Here is a 24,394-nt window from a genome sequence, read left to right as displayed (position 1 = left end):
AAGCGGGCAGACTAGTTTCATCCACGTCTTATATTTCGAACTATAACGCAGTATGTGCTCTCTTATTATTTTAATTAATGGTGTCATGTATAAGACTATATATCACTTTGCATTGTTGGGTTTTGTAATCGCGAAAAGAGGAAATACCGATATATACTTTGGTGTGTGAGTTGCTAGGCAACTGTGCCGACGCCGGAACTGCGTGGCTGTGAAAGAAAGACATGGCGACCAACAGGGGAACAGCTGTGTCTGTCCATCTCCATCATATTTTAGGATATATTACAGTATTTATCTTTGTTATTTTATCTAGTAACTCGTCGTCTGCTTCAGAGGACGATGCATTTCGCGCCGGTCAGTCGATGTTTTCACCGGTGGCTGCAGCATCACGGGATGTTCGGTAGGACTGTTATAAACTGCAAAAGATGCTTCATACTTTTATGTTGCTTTTGTCCATCAATGTTAAGAATGTTGTTGATTTATTCCTTTTATGCAGTGCCATTCGAATTTAATTGGCAGCACTTATTCAGCACCACCCTATATAGAAAATCTATTATAAGTACTGTAAGAGTGTTCTTCTCGCACTAAATTATTCAAAAGTTGTTTTTAATTATTACGATTTTTTATTATTCATTCATTTTCTTTTCGGCTTAGTCCCTTTGCTAATCTGGGGTCGCCACAGCGGAGTGAACCGCCAACTTATCCAGCATATGTTTTACACAGCGGATGCCCTTCCAGCTACAGCCCATCTCTGGGAAAGAATCTTATTAATGAAAATATATTCATTTGAAAGAAAATGAGAGAGAGAGATAGAGAGAGAGATAGAAAGAGGGAGAGAGAGAGAGATTATTGACATCTAGATTAATATAAATGAATCGTTGTAAATGTACTGATTATTTTTGTTTTTATTATTGTTTTTTCCTAAAATGTTGATTGTGAAATGTACAGTTTATTCTTATCTATTATTTTTTATTGATATATTTTATAATATATTGAATAATATATGATATATTAAATAGTATGATATATTATTTATATTTTTATTTAATTATATTATATATATATATATATATATATATATATATATATATATATATATATATATATATATATATATATATATATATATATATATATATATACACACACACACACACACACACACACACACACACACACACACATACATACATAATGCATACATACATACATACATACATACATGCAGTTGAAGTCTGAATTATTAGCCCCACTGAATTATTAGCCCCCTGTTTATATTGTCCAAAGCCATGCGCTATAGATTGAATTGGGTTGGCCAAATTGTCCGTAGTGTTTGTGTGTGAATGAGTGTGTATGGATGTTTCCCAGTGATGGGTTGCGGCTGGAAGGGCATCCGCTGCATTAAACATGTGCTGGATAAGTTGGTGGTTCATTCCACAGTGGCAACCCCTGATTTATAAATAGACTAAGCTGAAAAGAAAATGAATGAATGAATATTTACATATTTTTTATTACGATTACTACTGTGACTTTTTTGTTTATGTGTGTTTTTATGTAAACTTTATAAATGCTTTGGCAGTCTATTTGCAACATTTGTCATGCTAATAAAGCAATTATTGAACTGAACTGAATTGAATAGAGAGAGAGAGATAGAGAGAAAGAGAGAAGTAGGGAAAAGGTGTTCATTTAAAAAAAAAAAAAACCTTTTCTAAACATTTTATTTGGAGAAAGTAAAAAAAAAAAAACTATTCCAAGCTACATCTAATGAAACAAAAAATAGGTTGAAAATGCTTAACTAAATGCACGTTTGATTTATTTTATTTGATCATTTATTAAATTATCTTATAAGTCTAATAAATCTGTTATTAAATAAATGTTGTGCGTTTGATTTCTAGTGAGAAAGTATTACAGACAGTTTTCTAATTGATGTATTAATTTAAACAAATATTTTACAGTTTAGATGTTTTCATTTTGCAGATTTAATTTTTGCAATTCAATTTGCATCAATTTAAAAATGCATGTAGTTTGGAATTTGTGAGAGAATAAAAAGGGAAAAAAAACACTTGTAATATTTCTTATTTAAATGAAACACAAATGCTCCACCTCAATTAGTGGTTTAATTAAGTTTAATTAAATAAATGTAATATTAAGCTTCTTCATGATAGCAATCTTATAAGTTTGTAATTTGTTGTTGATATAATTAAATCATTAAAAACATGTTACTTTGATTGGAAAAGACATCAAAAAGAAGTCATTTTTTCTATTAAAATCTATACAAAGTTTGATTAAATTCAATTATAAATCTGTTTGCTGAAAAAAAATGTATTTGATATAAGACTTTGAGAAAATGGAAACATAACATTTAATCTAATACATAAGTTGGAGACCTAAAAATGTTTTGCACTTTATGAATGCTCCCGTCTTTATGTAATTCGTCAGCTACCTCCTGTATGATGTGAATCCACCTGAAGGCTTCAATCTCAGACGGGATGTTTATATCCGCATGGCCACTTTGCTGAAGACGTTGAGGAAAGAGGGTGACTGGGTGCTGGTTTTGCCTCCATGGGGACGACTGTATCACTGGCAAAGCCCTGAAATACATCAGCTCCGCATCCCGTGGGGTGAATTCTTCAGCATAACCAGCCTGCAGGCTAACATACCAGTCATTGAATACGAGGAGTTTATTGCTGGTAAGTTACACTAGTTTCATTGATTGTTTCTTTTAGAGAGAAGAATTGAAATGACAGGTGGTTAATTTGATTAGCTCAATTGAACTGTGATTAATTTATTCAGAAAGTGAAAATGTTGAAGAAATATGTTTATTATATAAACTGTAATTCCAAATGTGGAAGCTAGTGGGAGAATATACACACTTTACCTACAGTATGAAGACAGTGCGTGACTGTTAGTCATGTGCTATTTAAAGGGATAGTTCAGAATACCTTCTTTTGTGTTCAACAGAAAAAAGGAAACTCATAAAGGTATAGAACCACTTGATGAGATAAGAGTAACTATCCCTGTAGTAGACACTGCAGGTGAGCAGGGTAAAAATGAACTAATTGTTGTCACCATCTGCAGTTTACTGATTACATAAAAAAATTGCAAACCTTTCATTTTATATTGGATGTTTTCTAAAATTATACATTTAAATATGCAAATGTGGTATTTTGTCATTTCAATATGCACTATTTTTCATACATTTCTGACACAATAATTATATTAGAGTCAAATAACATGATACTTGTTATATATTATTAACAGGTATTAGAGTCAAATGTTAGAATCAAATCAGAGTCAAATATATTAGATTTTAATGTATTAGTCACATCGTCACCTTGGAATTATAAGGTTCTATCTGCGTTCTGAATGATTTTGAGATATTAAACTTCAAAGTTTTTGCATTCCATAGCAAACATTATGGGTGTAACACTTGTTTTTTTTTTTATTTTTTTTTTTTTATGAAAAGTCTTAAAATGTAAACAACTTAAAAAAAAACATCCTATAATGTAAATAAGTTGTCATTTAATAAGAATATGTCAATAACTAAGTATGGATGTTTCCCAGAGATGGGTTGCAGCTGGAAGGGCATCCGCTGTGTAAAAATATATCTTGGATAAGTTGGCGGTTCAGTCCGCTGTGGCTACCCCAGATTACTAAGCCGGGACTAAGCCGAAAAGAAAATGAGTAAATAATAATAATAATAATAATAATAATAATAATAAAATATAAAAACAATAAAAATGGCAAATAATCAGTATTAATCAAATCTAAAAAAAAAAATCAGTAATTTTAATCCAAAAACTACTGATCAATAAAATGATATAATGATAATTATATAAATGACTAATTATCATATGATTAAATTAAAAATTAAATGAAGAATAAATTAGTGAAAATAAAACACAACACAAATAAATGGTTGCTTTCCTGAAACAACACACACTTAAGTTTGTTACAAGGATCCTTAGTTCGATTTTTCAGTGTGATGAAAAAAAAACACTTCGTAAAAATCCAAATAGCCCAAAATAACATTCACATTCAACACATTCAAGTATTTCCATCAATGTATGACTTTCTATCTTCTGAACACAAAAGAAGATCATTACATAGTTAATAAGGATGTGATTTTCATTTTTGAGTTCTGTTCAGTGTAAGCGGGTGCATTGCTTTTATAAATAAAATACAAAAAAATTAGACTTTGTTATGATTCCATCTGTCTGCATCTTTGTTATTGATCTCAGAGTCTGGGGGTCCCTTCATTGACCAGATCCTTGTGCTGCAGAGCTATGCAGAGGGCTGGACGGATGGAAAATGGGAGGAGAAGGTGGATGACAGACCGTGTATTGAAAAGCTGATGTACTCAAAAGACAAACAGGGTTATTACAGGTACTGCTTTAAAATCATGCTCAACCAGTTCAGATGCTCGTGAGAGGCACAATTAAAGGACAATGCGAGGAATGCTCATGCATTTTTTAGAGTCATAGAACAGTTATTTAAGAGAAAAACATTTTATATGTATATATATATATTTCAAGCATCACAACAGTGCGCAATATTGAACCTATTCAACAATGCGGAAGTGCGCTCGTTTTTGCCATTGTTTTAGATCTTCCAATTTAGTTGCCTATGGGAGAAATGGCTTGGAATGATAAATGGCAGAAAACGGTCAAACTACTTGCTCTACAACCAAGTGTATTCATGACTATACAGACAAAGTAGAATATTATAATAAGAAAATGTCAGTTTGCAACATCAAGCTGCATAATGAGCTGTTTAAAATGTCTAAAAACAATAAGAGTGAATGAGAGAGGATCTCTCGAGCCAAAAAGATAACAATGGCTGCATCCGCTCCTACGTCAAGAATAAGGTCAATAGCTTTAATTTATGCATCAGAATGTTTCCTGTTTTATTTTATTATTGAGAAAAAATTATATTATTATACATTTGTAATGTTCTACCTTAGATACCTACTAAACTGTTATTTATGTGTAAGAGTAGTTTATCTACCAAAGTAATCTTATATGGCATATTTGTTAAAACATGTCTTTATTAAGTTTTTTCAAGGTTTTACAATAAATCAAACCCTAATACCTAAAACTCACCCCAGACATTTTTAGGGGAAAATAAAAACTAAATTATATTCCTTGTTAAAAAAAATCTACTGAAAATAATAAATAAATAAAAAGAAAAAAGAAATCTAATCAAACACCAATTCACCTTCCACAACTGCAGACGTCCAGAGCTTCTTTAATAGAAGTATTAAGTACTTCTTTAAAAGAAGTATTAATAGAAATTTTAATAATTTTTCACAAAGTTCAAAAGCACCTTGCAGATACGACAAAATTCCAATAGAGGGGTGATTAACATTTTTTTAACATAAAGCAATACATCGCCTTGTTTGTATTAAATATAAATCTATCAAGTTTTTTTTTTAGTAGACAAAGCACAACTGTCTTCATACAAATTCAATATACATAATCCAGAACCTAAAGGAATGGGAATGAAAATAAGTTGTGAAATATACTGTACTGAATCACCTCCACCCCAAATTTTTGTACCTCCTCACACTCCTACACACAATGAAAAAATGTACCTTGCATCTTATTGTATTTAAAATACGGATCAGGATATTATGGTTGAATTTATTTAATCTTACAGGAGCAATATAAGTTCTTATTACCCAATTATATTATAGCAGTCTCAATCGGGAATTCAATGTTTTTGTTTGTGCATTCAATCATTCATTCATTTTCTTTTTAGCTTAGTCCCTTTACTAATCTGGGGTCGCCACAGCGGAATAAACCACCAACTTATCCAGCATATGTTTTACGCCACAGGTGTCAAACTCAGTTCCAAAAGGGCCGCAGCTCTGCACAGTTTAGTTCCAACCCTAATTAAACACACCTGATCAAACTTATTGATTCCTTCAGGCTTGTTTGAAACCTACAGGTAAGTGTGTTGGAGCAGGGTTGGAACTAAACTGTGCAGGGCTTCGGCCCTTCAGGAATTGAGTTTGACACCCATGTTTTACGCAGTGGATGCCCTTCCAGCTGCAACCCATCACTGGGAAACACCCATACACTACAGCCAATTTAGCTTACCCAATTCACCTATACCGCATGTCTTTGGACTTGTGGAGAAAACCGGAGCACCCGAAGGATACCCAGGCTAACACTGGGAGAATATGCAAACTCCACACAGAAATGCCAACAGACCCAGCCAGGGCTCAAACCAGCGACCTTCTTGCTCTGAAGCGATTGTGCTACCCACCGTGCCACCTTGCTGCCCTTTGTTTGCTTGTGCATTCAAACATATTAAAATCCAGTCCTCTACAGAAATATCCATTTTTGTATCTTGGATCCATGCTAGTCTTTTATTTTCAGAGTTTTCTTCATGATTTTCTCTTAACATGTTATATAATTGTGTAATTCGTCCTTTGATATAACAATCTTGTTCTGTAAGAGTTTCCAATAACGACCTTAGGGGGAGCTGTGTTGAATTCTTTAAATGTGTTCTTAGTTGTAAATATTTAAAAAAAAAAAAAAAAGTGTTTTTGAGGTATATTAGATTTTGCTGCAAGATTTTTAAATGACATTAATATGTTGTCTTCATACAAATCTTTTAATTATGCCCTTATTCATCCATAGTTTTGTTTTTAGTGGGACTGAAATTATTATTGCCCCAAATAGGGGAAAAGCAAGAAAGCACTGAGAGATCTTTAAGATATCTATGGGCTTTGTACCAAATTACAATAGTGTTTTTTAAAAATAGATTATCTGTATTTTGTTTTAGGTCTTTAAAGATTGCTGAATAATACATGGCATATTTAGAAAAATAATAATAATAATTTGATGACACTAAAAGAAGGATCATAGTTCAGCCCCAAAATATGAACTGTCATTTTAAACCTTGATACTTTACCACTGTACTTCAAAGCACTAGGCTTTACCTATTTGCTGGCAAGACATTTTTACTTTTGAAATATAATACAGTTTAGTATGGTAACACTTTTATGTATTGCAATGAGTACAGGTCAGAATAAGTATGCTGTTTATAGATATGGTGTGTTGTTGTTTACGTAAATCTGTTATGCTGAATAGTAACAGAGCATAATTTATTTTTACAAATGTTCTTTGAAATATGGAAGTATACACTTTACTTGCATTAAATGTGCTTTATGTGTATATAAATTTGAAATAAAGTAAATTAAATTAAAGTAAATTTGATCTAATGCAGAAACAAAATGTTTTTTTTTTCCATGTAACTAAGTTTCATAGTTAGATTTCACAGTTCTTAGAAAGGTAAAACAGATCTGTTATCAGTGTCACAAACCGTGAAACATATTTGTGCGTGTGAGCAAGATTTTAAAAGGCATTGTTTGTGTCATCGTCTACGCACACTCATGTTGTTCCAATGTATGCTTTTCTTTGTTCTGCTGAATGCAAACAAAATCGTTTTGAACTGTTTTGAATCTGTTTGAAAATGACTTTTGTGGTATGGAAAAAAGCACACAAAACATCCTTTAAAAATCTCCTTTTGTGTTTCACAGAAGTATGATATGCATAGGAATATGTGAGTAAACAAAGGTAAAAGTTTTATTTTAAAGCCATTTGTTTCATTAAATCTCGTTTTATTTTTCCAGAGGTTGGTTTTGGGGTTTTGAGGAGACCAGAGCATTGAATGTCACCTGTTTATCTGCTCAAGGACATGCATCTATCCTGGCCCCTGTCTTACAAAATAACATAACAGCCACGTAAGTCAATTTAGAAGAACTTGTGTGCACTCGGTACTATGGGTGTACTTACACTAGGCTGTCAGAACTGTACCCAAGTGCATTTGACCCCCACTGATTGGTTTGGCTCTGGCAGTGCATAGTGTAGTGTGAATGCAAAGCTGGAAACTCGTGGGGGGACAATTGCACAAGGCATAGGTTCAAAGCAACTGTGCCTAGTGTAAGTACACCATAAGATGCATTTTGGTCTATCACATTGCTCTTGTCTCTTGTCTTGGTGCATACAGTTGAAGTCAGAATTATTAGCCCCCCTCTATATTTTTTCCCTCAATTTCTGTTTAACAGAGAGAAGATTTTTTTTTCAACACATTTGTAAACATAATAGTTTGAATAACTCATTTCTAGTTACTGAATTCTTTTGTCTTTGCTATGATGACAGTACAAATTTGACATTTGACAAATTTGACATATTTGACTATATATTTTTAAGGTACTAGTATTCTGCTTAAAGTGCAATTTAGAGGCTTAACTAGGTTGATTAGACAAGTAAGGGTAATTAGGCAAGCCATTGTATAACAATGGTTGGTGTGTAGACTATCAAAGAAAATATTGCTTAAGAGGGCTAATAATATTGACTTTAAAAATGGTTGTGAAAAAAGGAAAAACTACTTTTATTCTAGTTGAAATAAAACAAATAAGACTTTCTCCAGAAGAAAAAAATATTGAAAATTCCTTGTTTTGTTAGACGCAATTTAAGAACATTTAAAAAAAGAAAAGGAAATTGACAGGATTGCGAATAATTTTGACTTCAACTGTATGCAGCTTTTTTTCTGATTTGGTTGTTGTTGTAATATTGCACGATAAGCTTGTACAATTTACGTATGAACATGAAATGAAAATGAAAGACGATACAGAAAGCTGCAGCTTTTTATTTCTGCTCTGTTAGCCAAAAAAGTAATGCTTGAATTATCTAGAATGAGGACTGTTTAGAGAACATTGCATATTTTACTTTTTTTTTTTTTTTACCTTCAAGCAAGCTTCCAGTTTAATTCCTGACTGTCAGGTTTGTTCAACAACACATCCTCTCATTTTTCAGAACTATGTCAGAATGTTTCAACACATTCAACCATATAAAAGCAGTTCACCTTCGGGGGGAACTTCAGCACTATAAGTGGATTTGATTGTTAAAATCCACGTATGGGAGATTCGGTTCAGAAGCTACTCGTCTGAAAGAGTATTGAACGGGCCAATTAAGAATGAATTGGCAGCGCAAGCCTGCGCAGGTGAGCGGCATAAGCAATCAACTGAGTATATAAGCTCACCTGGCGCCAGCAGACGCTATCCTTTTCGCTTCAGAGACTTTTCTGATCGAGCTTCATGAGGGTTCCTCCTGCTGTCTACAGCCACTTCGAGCGAACGAGTGTCTCCCGGTCCAGAGCGAGTCCACGCAGCGGCAGATGGTCGAGCTGGGTTTCTCCCTTGCCTGGCGTCCCTTTGGGTCCGGTCCTCCAGAGCGGTGCGTATTGTTGCAAAGCATCCTAAAAGAGCAACACAGTCGTGCAGCACGTCCTTTTCAGGACGGCGCTCCGACTGTGCGTTTCTGGTTGCGGGGGTTTCCTGGCTCCGGATGATGGGCACGATCACTGCATTACATGTTTGGGGGTCCAGCATGTTAATGTGGTGCTCGGGGGCGGTTCATGTCGTCACTACGATGCCATGACCGTCGCGCAGTTGAGATCGCGGCAAACTCTCGTGAGAGAGCAAGCCGCCCCAGTCGCCTCCTGTTCTGCAGCGGGCGCTCGGGCAGATCTGAGGGTTCCAGCGAGAGATAATCCGCCGCCTAAGGGCTCGCGGACCTCTCGCTCCTCCAAGCGCTCCATCCAAGCTTCGGGCGCTGGGAGTGATCCATCTAATCAGATGGTAGCTCTCACGCTCGCTGTCACCGGAGATCAGATGTCCTCCGCGGCATCGGAGGGTGGGCTTTCATTGTCCGACGATGATCCGGACCCGCTCGCCCCCTTCGGGCAGGTAAGCTCTGTCAAAACGGATACTGAAACGGACGTGTTAGCCGTGCTTTCCCGGGCTGCTTCGGCCGTGGGTTGGAGATGGTTTATCCCCCAGCTCCGCGGCCGGACCGACTAGAGGGGCGTTCCCTTCTTCCCGGCGACGCACAGTAGGCTCGCGCAGTCTTAAAGAGCACCTTTTTCTGCTCGTGCTGCGTGTCCCTCCACCCTCACCACTCTTGGTGGTGGAGCAGCCAGGGGGTATGTGGCGATTCCTCAGGTTGAGTGTGCTATGGTGGTTAATCCGCACAGCGCCTCTTCTTGGCGGGGTCTGCTTTGTCTCCCATCCAAAGCCTGTGAGTTTTCGGCTCCCTCGGAGCTAGAGCTTACAAAGCTACGGACCAGGCTGCATCCGCCTTGCATGCGATAGCCACCGTCCAGCGCTACCAAGCGCAGGCGCTGGCTGAGCTGCACGAGGGTGGGTCCAACCCAGGCTTATGAGCTTCGCACCGCAGCCGACTAAGCTCTTCGGACTACTAAGTCCGCTGCATGTGCTCTGGGGAGGACGATGTCCACACTAGTGGTCCAGAAGCCCCACCTCTAACAAAACTTGGTGATATGCGCGAAGTTGACAAAGTCCGCTTTCTTGACTCGCCCATATCCCAAGCTAGTCGGCGACACAGTCTGCGAATTCACCCAGGAATTCGAGGCAGTGAGAGAGCAGTCCGATGGGTGATGTCTAATCGGCGGCCCCGTAAGCCCGCTCCGCCCGCCGTGCCATCCATACCTGCTCCTCGCCGAAGGCGCCTGCCTACGAGAGCTGCACCGCCCCCGCACTCGCCTCTGGCGAAGCGAGCGCGTCGAGCACCTCGGAAGCAGGCCACTCCCCCTGCCCGGAACGCCGCTAAGTCTGGCAACGGACCGCGAAGCGTCCCTGGGACAGGTCATCTGGAGAGGAGGGAACTTGCTCTTTCCCCGCTGGAGGGCGGGGTGCCATTTCCAACGGCACTTTTTACTGCCATGAAATGAAAGGGCACTTTTCCACTTCTCCAGAGGTGACAGCCCGAAATCTGCCAGTTTGAGCTCAGCTCTCTAGCTCGTAGGTTCGGTGCACTCCGCCAGTGGCTCACGGGCACTGCAGGCCCTGCCAGCCTGGGACGCGCCGCCTCTCAGCTCGCAGGGTCTGCATGCTCCGCCAGCGGCTCACGGGCGCTGGGGGGACGGTCTCCCTTCTCCCAGCCCCCAAGCCCCCCCTCCGGAGTCAGGGTGCGGAGCCAGAGCGAATCGCTCTCCTCCAGCTCTTCTGTGGGACCCTCGCGCTCCCCGGATCAGCACACCCGCTCCTCGCTGCCCCTCCGCGGGTACGTCAACGATTGCTGCGATGACGTCATTAGCGAGGGCTCTGCCTGCCTGGTTAGCGCAGGCCAGCCCCTCGCGGTGGCTCATACGCACGATCAGACTCGGCTACGAACTACAGTTCTCCAAACGGCCTCCCAGGTTTACGGGCGTGTATTTCACCAGGGTCTATCCCCTGTCCGCCCTTGTCTTGCGAGAGGAGATTGCTGCCCTCCTGGCGAAAGGTGCAATCGAGCCGGTACCTCCAGCCGAGATGGAGAGCGGGTTTTACAGCCCGTACTTCATCGTACCCAAAAAGAGCGGTGGGTCACGGCCAATCCTAGATCTGCGCGTTTTGAATCACTGCCTTCACAAGCTGTCGTTCAGAATGCTTACGCAGAGGCGCATCCTCCGATGCGTTCGTCCTCAGGATTGGTTTGCAGCCATAGACCTGAAGGACGCGTATTTCATGTCTCCATTCTTCCACGCCACCGTCAGTTTCTGCGGTTTGCGTTCGAAGGTCGAGCATGGCAGTACAAGGTCCTCCCCTTCGGGCTCTCTCTGTCTCCGCGGGTCTTCACCAAACTCGCGGAGGGTGCCCTAGCGCCTCTGCGGCTTGCGGGCATCCGCGTACTCAATTATCTCGACGACTGGCTGATTTAGCCCACTCTCGGGAGCAATTGACTGCGCACAGAGACGAGGTGCTCCGGCATCTCCGCCTATTGGGGTTGCAGGTCAACTGGGAAAAGAGCAAACTCGCCCCGGTGCAGAGGATCTCTTTTCTCGGGATGGAGCTGGACTCGGTCACCATGGTAGCGCGCCTCTCCGGAGAGCGCGCTCGCCTGCTGCTGAACTGTCTGAGGGAGCTCGACAGCAAGTTAGTGGTCCCACTGAAATATTTTCAGAGGCTCCTGGGGCATATGGCTTCCGCTGCGGCCGTCACGCCGCTCGGATTGCTCCATATGAGACCACTTCAGCACTGGCTTCAAGATCGAGTTCCGAGACGCGCATGGCATGCGGGCACACACCGAGTCTCTGTTACTGCGCTGTGTCGCCGCACCCTCAGCCCCTGGAACGACCCCTCGTTCCTGCAGGCCGGTGTGCCTCTGGGACAGGCGTCCAGTCATGTTGTTGTTTCGACAGATGCTTCCAGCACAGGCTGGGGAGCCGTGTGTCGCGGGCATGCAGCTGCGGGCCTGTGGGTAGGTGCCCAGCTGCATTGGCACATCAATCGCCTAGAGCTGATGGCAGTGTTCCTTGCTCTCCGCCGTTTTTCTCCGGTGCTGGGGCAGCAACACGTGCTGGTCAGGACGGACAGTACGGCGGCGGCGGCGTATATCAACCGCATGGGGGGTATGCGCTCTCGCCGCATGTCTCAGCTCGCCCGCCGTCTGCTCCTCTGGAGTCACCCGCGGCTGAAGTCGCTGCGCGCCATTCACATCCCAGGTATGCTCAACCGTGCAGCCGATGTGCTCTCACGGCAGCAGATTCACTCTGGAGAATGGAGACTCCACCCCGAGTCTGTCCAGCTGATATGGGCGCGATTCGGGGAGGCCCAGATCGATCTGTTGCTTCCCCCGAGAACGCTCATGGCCAGTTGTTTTATTCCCTGACCGAGGGCTCTCTCGGCACGGATGCACTGGCCCACAGCTGGCCTCGGGGCATACGCAAGTATGCGTTTCCCCCAGTGAGCCTGATCGCGCAGTTAATGTGCAAGGTCAGGGAGGACGAGGAGCAGGTTTTGTTAGTTGCGCCCCTCTGGCCCAACCGAACCTGGATATCAGAGCTCTCCCTCCTCGCGACGGCCCTCCCTTGGCAGATCCCTTTGAGAGAGGACCTACTTTCTCAGGGACAAGGCACCGTCTGGCACCCTCGTCCCGATCTCTGGAACCTCCACGTGTGGTCCATAGACGCGAGTAAGACTTAGGTAACCTGCCGCCCGCGGTGGTTGATACCATCACTCAGGCTAGAGCCCCCTCCACGAGGCGCGCCTACGCCCTGAAGTGGAGTCTATTCACTGAGTGGTGTGTCTCTCGCAGAGAAGACCCCCGATCTTGCCAGATCAGTGTTGTGCTCTCTTTCCTTCAAGAGAAGCTGGACAGCAGGCTGTCGCCCTCCACTCTCAAGGTTTACGTTGCTGCCATCTATGCTCACCATGACGCGGTGGCTGGCGGCACCGTGGGAAAGCATAACCTCATCATCCGGTTCCTCAGAGGCGCTAGGCGAATTAATCCAACTCGCCCCCCTTTCACGCCCTCTTGGGATCTCGCCCTCGTTCTCACGAGCCTGCAATTGATCCCTTCGAGCCACTCGATACAGTATCTTTAAGATTTCTGTCCCTGAAGACAGCTCTGCTGGTCGCGTTGGCCTCCATTAAGAGGGTCGGGGACCTGGAGGCATTTTCGGTCAGTGACTCGTGCCTGGAATTCGGGCCGGGATTTTCTCACGTTATTCTGAGACCCCGCCCGGGTTATGTGCCCAAAGTTCCTACCACTCCTTTTAGAGATCAGGTAGTAACCCTGCAAGCGCTGCCCCCGGAGGAGGCAGACCCAGCCCTGTCCTTACTTTGTCCAGTTCGCGCTCTGCGCATTATGTGGACCGTACTCAGAACTTTAGATCTTCTGAGCAGCTCTTTGTCTGTTATGGCGGACGGCAGCAGGGAAGTGCCGTGTCTAAACAACGTTTATCCCACTGGATTGTGGAGGCCATTTCATGTGCTTATTTGAGCAGAGGCCAGCCGCGCCCCCCAGGAATGCGCACTCCACTCGGAGCGTTGCATCCTCTTGGGCGTGTGCGCGTGGCGCCTCTTTAGCAGACATTGTAGAGCTGCGGGCTGGGCGACACCCAACACATTGCAAGATTTTATAATCTGCGAGTAGAGCCGGTTTCCTCAAGGGTGTTAGGTACCTTTGGTGATTGAGGAAACAACTCGGTAGGTGTTGTACACGCTTGCGGTGCCTTTTTTTCCCTAACACGGAGAAATGTGCACCCTCCTGTCTGTCAGTAAAGTTCCCCATTCGGTGAGCCCTGCAGATTCCTTCGAGGCCCCCAGCACTGACTCAGCGGAGGAGTCACTTGCTGGCCCATTATGTAGTAGGTCTGCCCGCTGGTCAGCCCGCGTTTTGGGTATAGGTGCCTGCTATGGCCGATCCCCGCTGGTGATCCCCATATGCTTTTCCGCCACGGTTAAGTTCCCCCCCTGGGCGGACCCGTGCTTTCCCTATCTGCTAACCACCTTCTTATGCGCACTCCCCCTTTTCAGGGTTAGTCCATATGTAATTCCATTTGTTTCCCCCTATTGGGTGCGGATGGTCTCCGCAGCGTCCTCCCTACTGGGATGGCACGCTTCCCAACGTACTGTCGTGTATTCCTAGAATTATCTAGACGCTAGCGACTCCCAAAAAAGATACCTATTCCGTAAAACTTCTTTTGAAGTAGGATAAGTTAGGGCCATGGGCACGTTGGAGGACCACGCCTCTCGTGATCTGGGTGCGTCACGCTTGCCTGACCGCTCTCTCATGGTGGGTGTTGGTAAGGTGCAGTCATTATGGCGCTTTCAATGGGCTCCCATACGTGGATTTTAACAATCAAATCCACTTATAGTGCTGAAGTTCCCCCCGAAGGGGAACGTTCGAGGTTACTAAAGTAACCCTTCGTTCCCCGAGGAGGGGAACGGAAGCACTATACTCCGTCGCCATAATGACTGTCCCTTAGCTGTTAAAAGTCTCTTCAGCTTAAAAAGGATAGCGTCTGCTGGCGCCAGGTGAGCTTATATACTCAGTTGATTGCTTATGCCGCTCACCTGCGCAGGCTTGCGCTGCCAATTCATTCTTAATTGGCCCGTTCAATACTCTTTCAGACGAGTAGCTTCTGAACCGAATCTCCCATACGTGGATTTTAACAATCAAATCCACTTATAGTGCTTCCGTTCCCCTCCTCGGGGAACGAAGGGTTACTTTAGTAACCTCGAACGTTTTCTACTACCTCTGGAGGTGGTCAAGAATGTTCAAGCTCAAAATGTTCTAGACCCTCTTAGTCCAGTATTTAGTGTTGTCCACTTTTGATCAGTGATGAAAATGCATGTTTACAACATGTACTGTATAAACAGGGAGTAATAAAGTGCCCTTTAAATGAAACTTGTTGTCATCCAACCACAGGTCAGTAATGGTGGACAGAGCCGAGACTGTCCTTCATGATCACTATGCTGGGAAAGACTACTGGGATGTAAGTCTATGAACCATTTTTTCAGATTTTTGCAGATGTCTCTGCAGGAGTCCAAAGTTTTAGCCATATTTCCAGCATTTTGTGTTGTTTTGTTGTGAATACACCCAGATCTTTAAAATCTTTCAGTCTTTTCATTTTTATATTTTGACTCCAAAAACCTTTAGGCTCTGTCATTTATATCTAACAGAAATAAAGAGAGAAACTTAAGTTTTTACCTCTTAACCCTTCAAAGCCAACTATACATCACAATTATAAGCTATCTCTATGCCTCTGTCATTCACCTTGGCTACACATTTTTTAAATCTTTTCTAAATATTTCTGTATGCTTAGTTTAGCATAGATCATTGAATTTGATTATTCTGGCATAATAATTGAGGAACTTTGCTGTCATACCCTGACTGCAGCAGGCGCAATGATATAAAATTGCTGTTACTTAATTACCTAGCTGGGGACTATTTTCAGGCAATGTGTAATAGCAAAGTCCCTTTAAGGCAAGTAATTTTACTCGGCGGCCATCTTTGAAATGCCTCTTGGATGGTATGCTTGGGCATTCTGTCTGAATGGGAAAACATCAAATTTTTCAAAACTGTTTGCCAAGCTCATGATTAAATTACATATTTGAAACCACCAATAAACTTAAACAACAATCTCATAAGTTTAGGTTCTAATCATCCGAATCAAACAAAATCAGCATATATTTTCAGGTTGCCTGAGCTAATGCACATGCGCTCAAAAGGAACGAGATCACGACGCCAACCTTATTTATGGGTGTTCTACATATTATCATCCTCTGGATAATGATCGTCTGATCACACTGGTCCTATGAAGTAATCCACAACTTGTTCTTGATGGCGAATCTCCTCCATAAATGACAGCAACTTTTTGTTTACAAGTTTGTGGGCGTTTAAGTAGCTGCTGTCATGTGATGTGCGTTTGACAGGATGGACTGTACCTCGCTTTCATTTCATTCAGATTACATATCCAAAAAACTTTTGTTTTCGAGTGCACATAGTTAATTTAAAAGCACAAATTTCAAGCTCTATATTGATAAATTTCTTATGCCTGTGAAGCTCATAAAATGCACACATCTGGTCTGAGTTACTCCCCCAGAGAATCGTCTGTTTATGCCGATCGATGATTGGCTCCTGTACTAGTAGGCGGGGCTTCATTAGCCATATTGACCGTTACAGTTTTTCCCATTCAAAACTACACCAGTGACATGTCTTGTGTATTCTAGAGTCTGTGGTAATTGCCTAGCCTTATCATCATAGAAAATAGCAACTTTTATTTTCCGTCAGTCTTAATACACAATGTAACTGCAGAAGAGTCCAGCTTTAACTTTTTAAAGCTTTCCAAACTCTGGTCATTTTTAAGCAAGATGCGAATGGTCTAATCAGATTCAATGATTTATGCTAAGCCAAATCTGCTCCCGCCAGTCTCTGTTTTTGATGGTTTTAAGATTTTTTGATGGTTTTAAGATGGTAACTGTCTAATTCCATTTAATGGTCTATGCTAAGCTAAGCTAAATATGCTTCCACTTGTCTCTATGATCGGCTAAATTGATTCAAAAATGGTAAAACTCAACTGTTTAATATTAGCAAAGATCTAAAATGAGTCTATTTTTTTATTTTCAATGTTCTTGATGGCTTCTTTATTTTATTATATATATATATATATATATATATATATATATATATATATATATATATATATATATATATATATATATATTTTTTTTTTTTTTTTTTTTTATTTTATTATATATTTTATTCCTCATCTAATTGTTGAACTTTGAACCAAACAATTTTTTTTAATGTTATTGCTCTACAGACACGGCGAAGTATGGTGTTTGCCAAACACTTGCGCATAATAGGAGACAAGTTTAGAGCCAATCATCTCAACTCCACAGATAAACAAGACCAGACACCGTACAATGAGGACTGGACTCAAATGAAAGTATGTTTCCCTTACAATAATCCTCATTCCTGATTGATCAAATTCATGAAGCTGTCAGAACAACTGATATAGTCAAAAAGTAATGTATTTGAGCCTTAGTCACACGTCAGGACAATGCATTTCTGAGATGTTTGTCATGTACTTTACACCCACACACGTTTTGTTGTGACAAATCTATCATAATTTTCACCTGAACTTTTGTTAACTCCTGGACCCAGAACCCTCTGGGGAGTGCTAAAGGTGGCCCTTACCTGGGGGTCCATTTACGGAGGAAGGACTTTATTTGGGGTCACAGAGAAGATGTGCCCAGTCTTAAAGGTGCAGTGAAGAAGATCCGTAGTCTCATGAAGAAGCACAAGCTACTGCAAGTCTTTGTTGCTACTGATGCAGATGAGGAAGGTACAGATCCAGTTAATAAAAGCACAGTTAAACAGTACACAGTGCTTTAGTAAATTACTGCACACATTTTCCTTGTTATTAAACATTCAAGAAATTAAAGTCAGACTACCTGTTGATCAGCCATATTCAAGATACTGTGATGTATTGAAATTGTTTAATAATTATGTTAGTTGTCATTTCTTTGTGGAGTTTGTTCTCCCCGTGTTCGCGTGGGTTTCCTCTGGGTGAGTTTAAAGACGTGCTGTAGGTGAATTGGGTTAACTAAATTGTCCCTAGTGTATGTCCTGGTTCTCCAAGTTGGGGGTTGAGTGTTGGGCTAACAATACACCTCATAATAACTCAACGCAAGGTTTTAAAATGACATACTTACTAACTTACTTACTCCCAGGGCCATTTATATCGATGTTGAAATTTAGCCACACCATGTTTGCTTTTCCTAACAAGTGATGATATTAGGGAAACAAACATGGTGCGGCTAAATATCAACTTCGATATAAATGGCCCTGGGAGTAAGTAAGTTAGTTAGTATGTCATTTTAAAAACTTCTTGATTTTTTTTGTAACTAAATATAAAATAATAAAATAGCACCATAAAAAATTACTTTTTTAATGTCATCATGCAGCTTTTTGGTTTTATATTTTCAGTTTTTTTTTAGTTTATATTTTATTTGTTATTATTATGTTATTATTATTGTACATGTAATTATTTTCATTTTAGCTAAATGTTTAGTTTTTTGGCTGTTTATTTATTTAAATATTTATTTGTTTATTGTTTTTTTAATTTCATTTAATTTAATAATATTTGTTATTTTAATAATAAATGTTTAACAATGCACAGTTAAGCCCGAAATTATTCATAGCTTAGGGGTGTGAATAATTCCAGGCTTGACTGTAGTTATTTAATAATGATTTAAATAAATTCTTCTTTGAAATTAAATGATATAAAATATTTTTATGATATGTTTTATGACTAATGACAATCACGAGTTTCATTATATTTTGATATTGTTTTAATTAACTATAATAACCCTGGTTTGTGCGACCACATTAATAGTCATATCATATCATTTTAAAGAAAAGGCCAAAGTTTTTTTATTCCCTTAAAATCGTATTAATTTATGATAAATTTGATTTAAGTAAATCAAACAGTGGTGCATTAAATAGGGTATATGCAGAAGGACTTTTCATTTTTCAGTAACCTGAGTCAATCGATTCCGGTGAACTGCCTGATTCCGGTGATCTCCACTGCCTGATTTATATATGATATAAAGTGGCTCTTAGAATATACAAGAAGCACTGGAATAAATTACATTTTTCATGCCATGTCTTGAAAATATGAACATTTATTTTACCCTAGTATATTCAATAAAGTTTTAGCGCTAGCCTGCTGATCCTGACGGGCACATGCATGTAAACAGCTTCTTATCTCGTTTTACGCTAGAACAAATAAATGAATGGTGAAGTCTATTTAACTATTTAATTATATCTTAATTACATTACAACATCTATGCTGTAAAACTGTATAAAATTGAAAAAAGTCACATTACCCATTCAACTGAAGTGTATTGGTATTCAAAGAAGCACTAGTTGTGCATATACCCTAGTGGTCAAAAGTGACAGTAAAGACATTTGTAATTTTGCAAAGTGTTTTATAATTCATGTTACAAACATATCATATAGTAATATCTTCAAATGAACCATGTAACAAGACTGGAGCAATGATACTTTGCCATCTTTGGTATTTCTTACTTTTAAAACTATTTTAGGATTATGCAAAGCTATTCCAAATCGTAATAATATTTCACAATTTTACTGTTTTATATAAAATGAATGCAGCCTTTGTGAGCATAAAATACGTTTTTAATTGTAGCAATCCCTAATGTTTGAACTCAAATATGTATTTACCCACACACAAACAAGTATTTATATTGATATGTGACGGCAGTGTTTTTTCTGCTTCTAGAGCTTGCTAAACTAAAACGGCTGCTGCCCGAGATGGTACGGTTTGAGCCCAGCTTGGAGGATCTGGAGCTCCTGAAAGATGGAGGAGTAGCCATTATAGACCAGTGGATCTGTGCTCATGCCAGGTACTCAACCACACCCTCTGCTCTCCTTTTTCTGACACAACAATAAGCTTACTGAATGACTCGTTTTTTTGCTTTAGCTGTACAAAGGCCGCTTTACCAGCTGTGTTGAAAGATTCAATCATTTTCTCCAGTTGTAGTCAGTGTTAGTTGCCTTTCCAGCTGGTTAAGATATTTCGTTTAATCTTTACTTCGTTTTTCTTTATTGTTTTGTTTACTCTAATTTTTCTTTGTCAAGTTTTATTTTAAACCTGTCTCTAGAAGATTAAGTTGATAGAGAGTCAGTTTTAGAAAAAAATCTGTAGATTTTCTTCCTTTTTAAAATGATAACTATAGTTGGCTCTTAAAATAAAATATTTCAAATTACATATTTAAAAAAAATATTGTATTTCAGCAACTTTTTAAAGAAAATATTTTCCAAATTATGGATATTTAAATGTATTTATTTATTTATTTATTTATTTATTTATTTATTTATTTATTTATTTGTTTGTTTGTTTGTTTGTTTATTTATTTACTTATTTATTTATTTATTTCCCCATGTAATTATTTAGTTAAACATGATGTATTGAAAATGTAAAACTAAACTATATTCATAAACACTTAAATAGGGGCCGAAAAGCATGAAAAAAATTAAATGCAATGTCTTTCATACATTAGAATGTGTCTGGTATTATTAAGCTTTTTCAGTACTAAAAACAACGACAATCTTACTTTTTACCATAGTTTACCCACTGAATTGTCATTCATTTGAACAATTTTTTATACAAAGAATATTAAGAAAAAAATAATTTGATTAAAACCTTATAAAAGACTATTTAAAGATCACAGTGCAGCCCTAAAACAGTAATAATTGTCATTTTAAACTTTATATTTTGCTACTACTCCTCAAACGGGTAGGTCTTATCCATTTAAGCAAAATATATATATATATAAAATAAAATAAAAATTTTATAATTTAAAGGGTACCTATTGTACCCCTTTTACACAATGTAAGATATGCCTTTGGTGTCTTCAGAATGTGGCTGTAAAATTTCAGCTCAAAATAGCCATCAGATTATTTATTATAGCCTCCAGAATCTGCCCATTTTGGTGTCTGAGTACATTGTAGCTGTTTTTGTAGCCTGTAGCTTTAAATGCAAATGAGCTGCTTTCAATGTATGTATCTGCTCCTCATCATGAGCTACGTCAGATAAACAGCAGTAAGTGACTCAGACAGACTCAAATAAAACTGAAATATAGCACATTTGTCAAAAATACCAAGTACATTTTCCATGTATTTGTGGTGGAGTTTATCCAAGCTGTAAGAATGGGTTTTAACCGCAGCGGTTCGAACTGTAGTTCTGCCGAGTGACTAAAAAGTTATCAGCATGATGGTAAAAAACTGTACATTTCTAGTCAAACCATTCTTCTGCAATCTCATACCAAAAACGAAAATAAGGGCAGTCTCTTACAATGCCTTTCTAAATTGGTTTAGAATTACATGGTGATTTTACTCTCTTTATTACAAACATGCTCTGATTTAAAAAGGTATCAAACTTATAAAAATCAAAGAGAGTTGTAGCAAATATTTTAATTATTATTATTATTATTATTGTTGTTATAACATTTATTTTACCAGAAAAGACATATTCAGATTAAAAATCTCTTTTACAAGAGCATCTTGACAAAGATTAGGCTGTATACATGTCACATGGGTCTAACAGACAACAAACAGAAAAGTTAACAAGAATAACCCATTGACAAACAAATTATACCAAACATCTACAAGCCTGTGTCTCAATTTCTAAAAGAATTTAGTGAAATCAATTCTTTAAACTGCAATTGTTTGTAAATTATTCCACGCAAAAGGTGCTGCGCATTTAAACGTCTTTTTCCTCATCTCAGTCCCACTTTAGGAACAGACAGTAAATAAATAACCTGTGACCGAAGCCCATAGCTAAGGACACGTTTTTTACAAATGTAATTCTTGAGATATGATGGGACTAAACCCAATATAGATTTGTAAACAAGGATATGCCGATGCTTGAGCCTACGGATGGACAAAGCAGATCAACCTACCCTAATATTCAACACACAATCATAAGTAAGGGATTTAAAATTAGTTATAAATCTTAGTGCACCATGGTAAACAGTATCCAATGCATGCAGACTCTGAGATGAAGCATACATACAGATAACATCACCAAAGTCCAATATCGACATAAATGTTACATCAACCAGCCTCTTTTTAGCATTAAAGAAATCTCAGTTTACTTGCAAAATATGTGTTGTGGACATGTGTATACATGTTATTATAGAAACATGGCACCTGTCAGTCAATTTGGTGGGCGGGAAAACTGCACTCCTACATCACGTTGTGGTTAGCCTCAAAATCACTGGGATTTGGGTCCAATTTTAAGGTCAAGAAATTTTAACAGACTTTTTTTTGTTTCTATCCCTCCAGTATGACAGTGGACACACTATTTCTACAAACAGCTTACAAAAGTTGATTTTCATCATGGGTGCCCTTTAAAATAATAAAAAAAATGTATTGTGAATTATTGTATTTATTTTATAAGTACAGGTAAAAAAAAATGTTGTTTCATTTTTGCATAAATGTATTTGTTATGCTTAACGAAGTCATTTTATTTTCACCAAAATGATTTGAAACATTAAAGTAGACAATGTAGCGTTTAATTTGCTTACTATGTGTATAACATCACTATGGCAAGTTTAATTACATGCAGACGCCAACAAGTTGTTGTTGTCTTTGACCCTTAAAAACTAAAAATAAATAAATAAATAAATTAATGACTGATTGATAAAATGTAAAACTATAAAAATACTAAAGCTTTAAACTGGCAAACAGAAAAAGGTTTATTTAGTAAGAAAATATCATAATAATTGAATTATAGAATAGGGTGTGACTCTGAAAGATTCTTTCCATTTTAAAAGAAGAAAAGCATGACCCATGACACAGTGTTTTGCACCTCAGTCAGTCCAGCCAACTGAAACGCATGCTTCACTGGAAAATGTGTTCATTGTTTAATATGACAATGTTTAATCTAATCACATGACGTTGTCTGACACTTTACATCAATTTTGCGATCTTTTGTCTGCCCTGGCTTAGCGTCTGTTTTGTAAAGCAACCTACTCAAATCAATGTTGTCTTTCTTGTCAGGTTTTTCATTGGGACATCAGTTTCAACCTTCTCTTTCCGAATACACGAAGAAAGAGAAATCCTAGGTTTTGATCCTAAAACCACTTATAATCGATTCTGCGGTGATGTTGAGCAGGAATGCGAACAACCCACACACTGGAAAATTGTATACTGATAACACAGTTTGGAGAGAATTCTCTATATATTTTTTCATGTTATTGATTACAATGATCAAAATACATTCTTTTATAGGCAGAGCTTATGTTTCTGATTGCGAAACCACTGTGGTTGGGTTTTTGTAACATGAGAAGGAGTGAGAGGTGTATTTGAAATGGCTTATCTTGTGCCAGATATGGAATTTCTGAATGCCGCTGCTCTATCTTCACAGTTGTGTGATTTGGATTGTTGATAGTCAAGATGAACTGTGTAACACTGTGATCAAACCTGTTTGAAGATAGTCATTTAGATTTTTCCACTCGTATTTCAGTGTTTTAAGTCTTGCCTTAGGACAGGCATGTCCAATCTCGGTCCTGGAGGGCCGGTGTCCTGCAAAGTTTAGTTCCAACCCCAATCACACACACCTGGACTAGCTAATCAAGCTCTTATAGACTTTAACATCTTTGCAGGTGTGCTGAGGCAAGTTGGAGCTAAAATATGCAGGACACCGGCCCTTCAGGACCGAGTTTGGACGCCCCTGCCTTAGGAGGTTCTGGCCATTACTCTTTGTCTTTTTGTTTTTTATGCTTTTGCCAAATCACAGACAGGATTAGTTTAGCATTAGACCATCTTTGTCAATATTGTGCCTGTCTTGTGATTAGACAAAAAATGGTGCTTTCACCAGACTTTGGCCAAACAGTGTTTGTAGTTTTCTTATGCTCTAATTTATTTGATCGCCACAGTGTGCTTTTTACTTTCATAATATGCCATAAAAGTGTAACTTACAGAAAAATGCAATATTAGCATAGTGATTGATTGGCTTTGTTTTTATCATTTGGGAGTAACTCATTTCTTTTGTTGTTTTAAAATGTACATTTATGTTCACCATTACCAGAACTGTATTAATCGCTGTGATTTTTCTATAAATATGTTTTTTAAATTGGAATAATTTTGTTGATCATTTGTGAACACTGAAAGCTTTAGTTTTCTTAAAATGATTTAAACTTATCCGTGCCTTGTTCTTGTAGTTTGTTTGCAGTAGTTCATTATACTGCAGGTCAGTCAGACAAATAGAGTAAACTCACTGTAGGTTTTGTTAGTTTTTTTTTTTTTTTTTTGCAATGTCTCTCATGGGGCTTTAGTCTGTTTTGGTATGATGCCAATCTGTTAAAATCTGTACTGATCATTTTACCTCAACAAAGCTTTGAGTCTTATTCTCACAGAAATGAGGTGTTTTTCATTCTTTTGTTATACTGACGCTTCTGGAACTTTCCAAAGCCACACCCCCCACTTACAGTCTCTTGTATTCTACAGTATGTGGATCCTGATCTTGCCTATTTATTTTTAGTCAACTGAAGAACATATGT

General features: G+C 39.1%; 1 protein-coding gene across 2 annotated transcripts; it reads left to right on the top strand.

The window, feature by feature from the left end:
- Positions 1 to 169: 169 nt before the first annotated feature.
- Positions 170 to 23,973, top strand: pofut2 (protein O-fucosyltransferase 2). Of its 2 annotated transcripts, XR_011016728.2 has the most exons (10): positions 180 to 397; positions 2,437 to 2,687; positions 4,239 to 4,383; positions 7,640 to 7,750; positions 15,225 to 15,291; positions 17,122 to 17,247; positions 17,466 to 17,646; positions 19,609 to 19,732; positions 22,893 to 23,383; positions 23,548 to 23,973. XR_011016728.2 is itself a non-coding variant. In NM_001077630.2 (9 exons), exons 1-9 carry the CDS (start codon positions 222 to 224, stop codon positions 23,044 to 23,046), a joined length of 1,335 nt encoding a protein of 444 aa, NP_001071098.2. In that variant the 5' UTR covers positions 170 to 221; the 3' UTR covers positions 23,047 to 23,146. The 2 variants fall into 2 exon arrangements, 1 of the variants encoding a protein (NP_001071098.2); NM_001077630.2 differs by lacking the exon at positions 23,548 to 23,973 and having other exon boundaries at positions 170 to 397; positions 22,893 to 23,146.
- Positions 23,974 to 24,394: the final 421 nt, after the last annotated feature.

Source organism: Danio rerio, chromosome 9 (genome assembly GCF_049306965.1).
Source record: "Danio rerio strain Tuebingen ecotype United States chromosome 9, GRCz12tu, whole genome shotgun sequence".
Lineage (NCBI taxonomy): Eukaryota > Metazoa > Chordata > Actinopteri > Cypriniformes > Danionidae > Danio > Danio rerio.
This window is presented reverse-complemented; position numbering and strand designations above follow the sequence as displayed.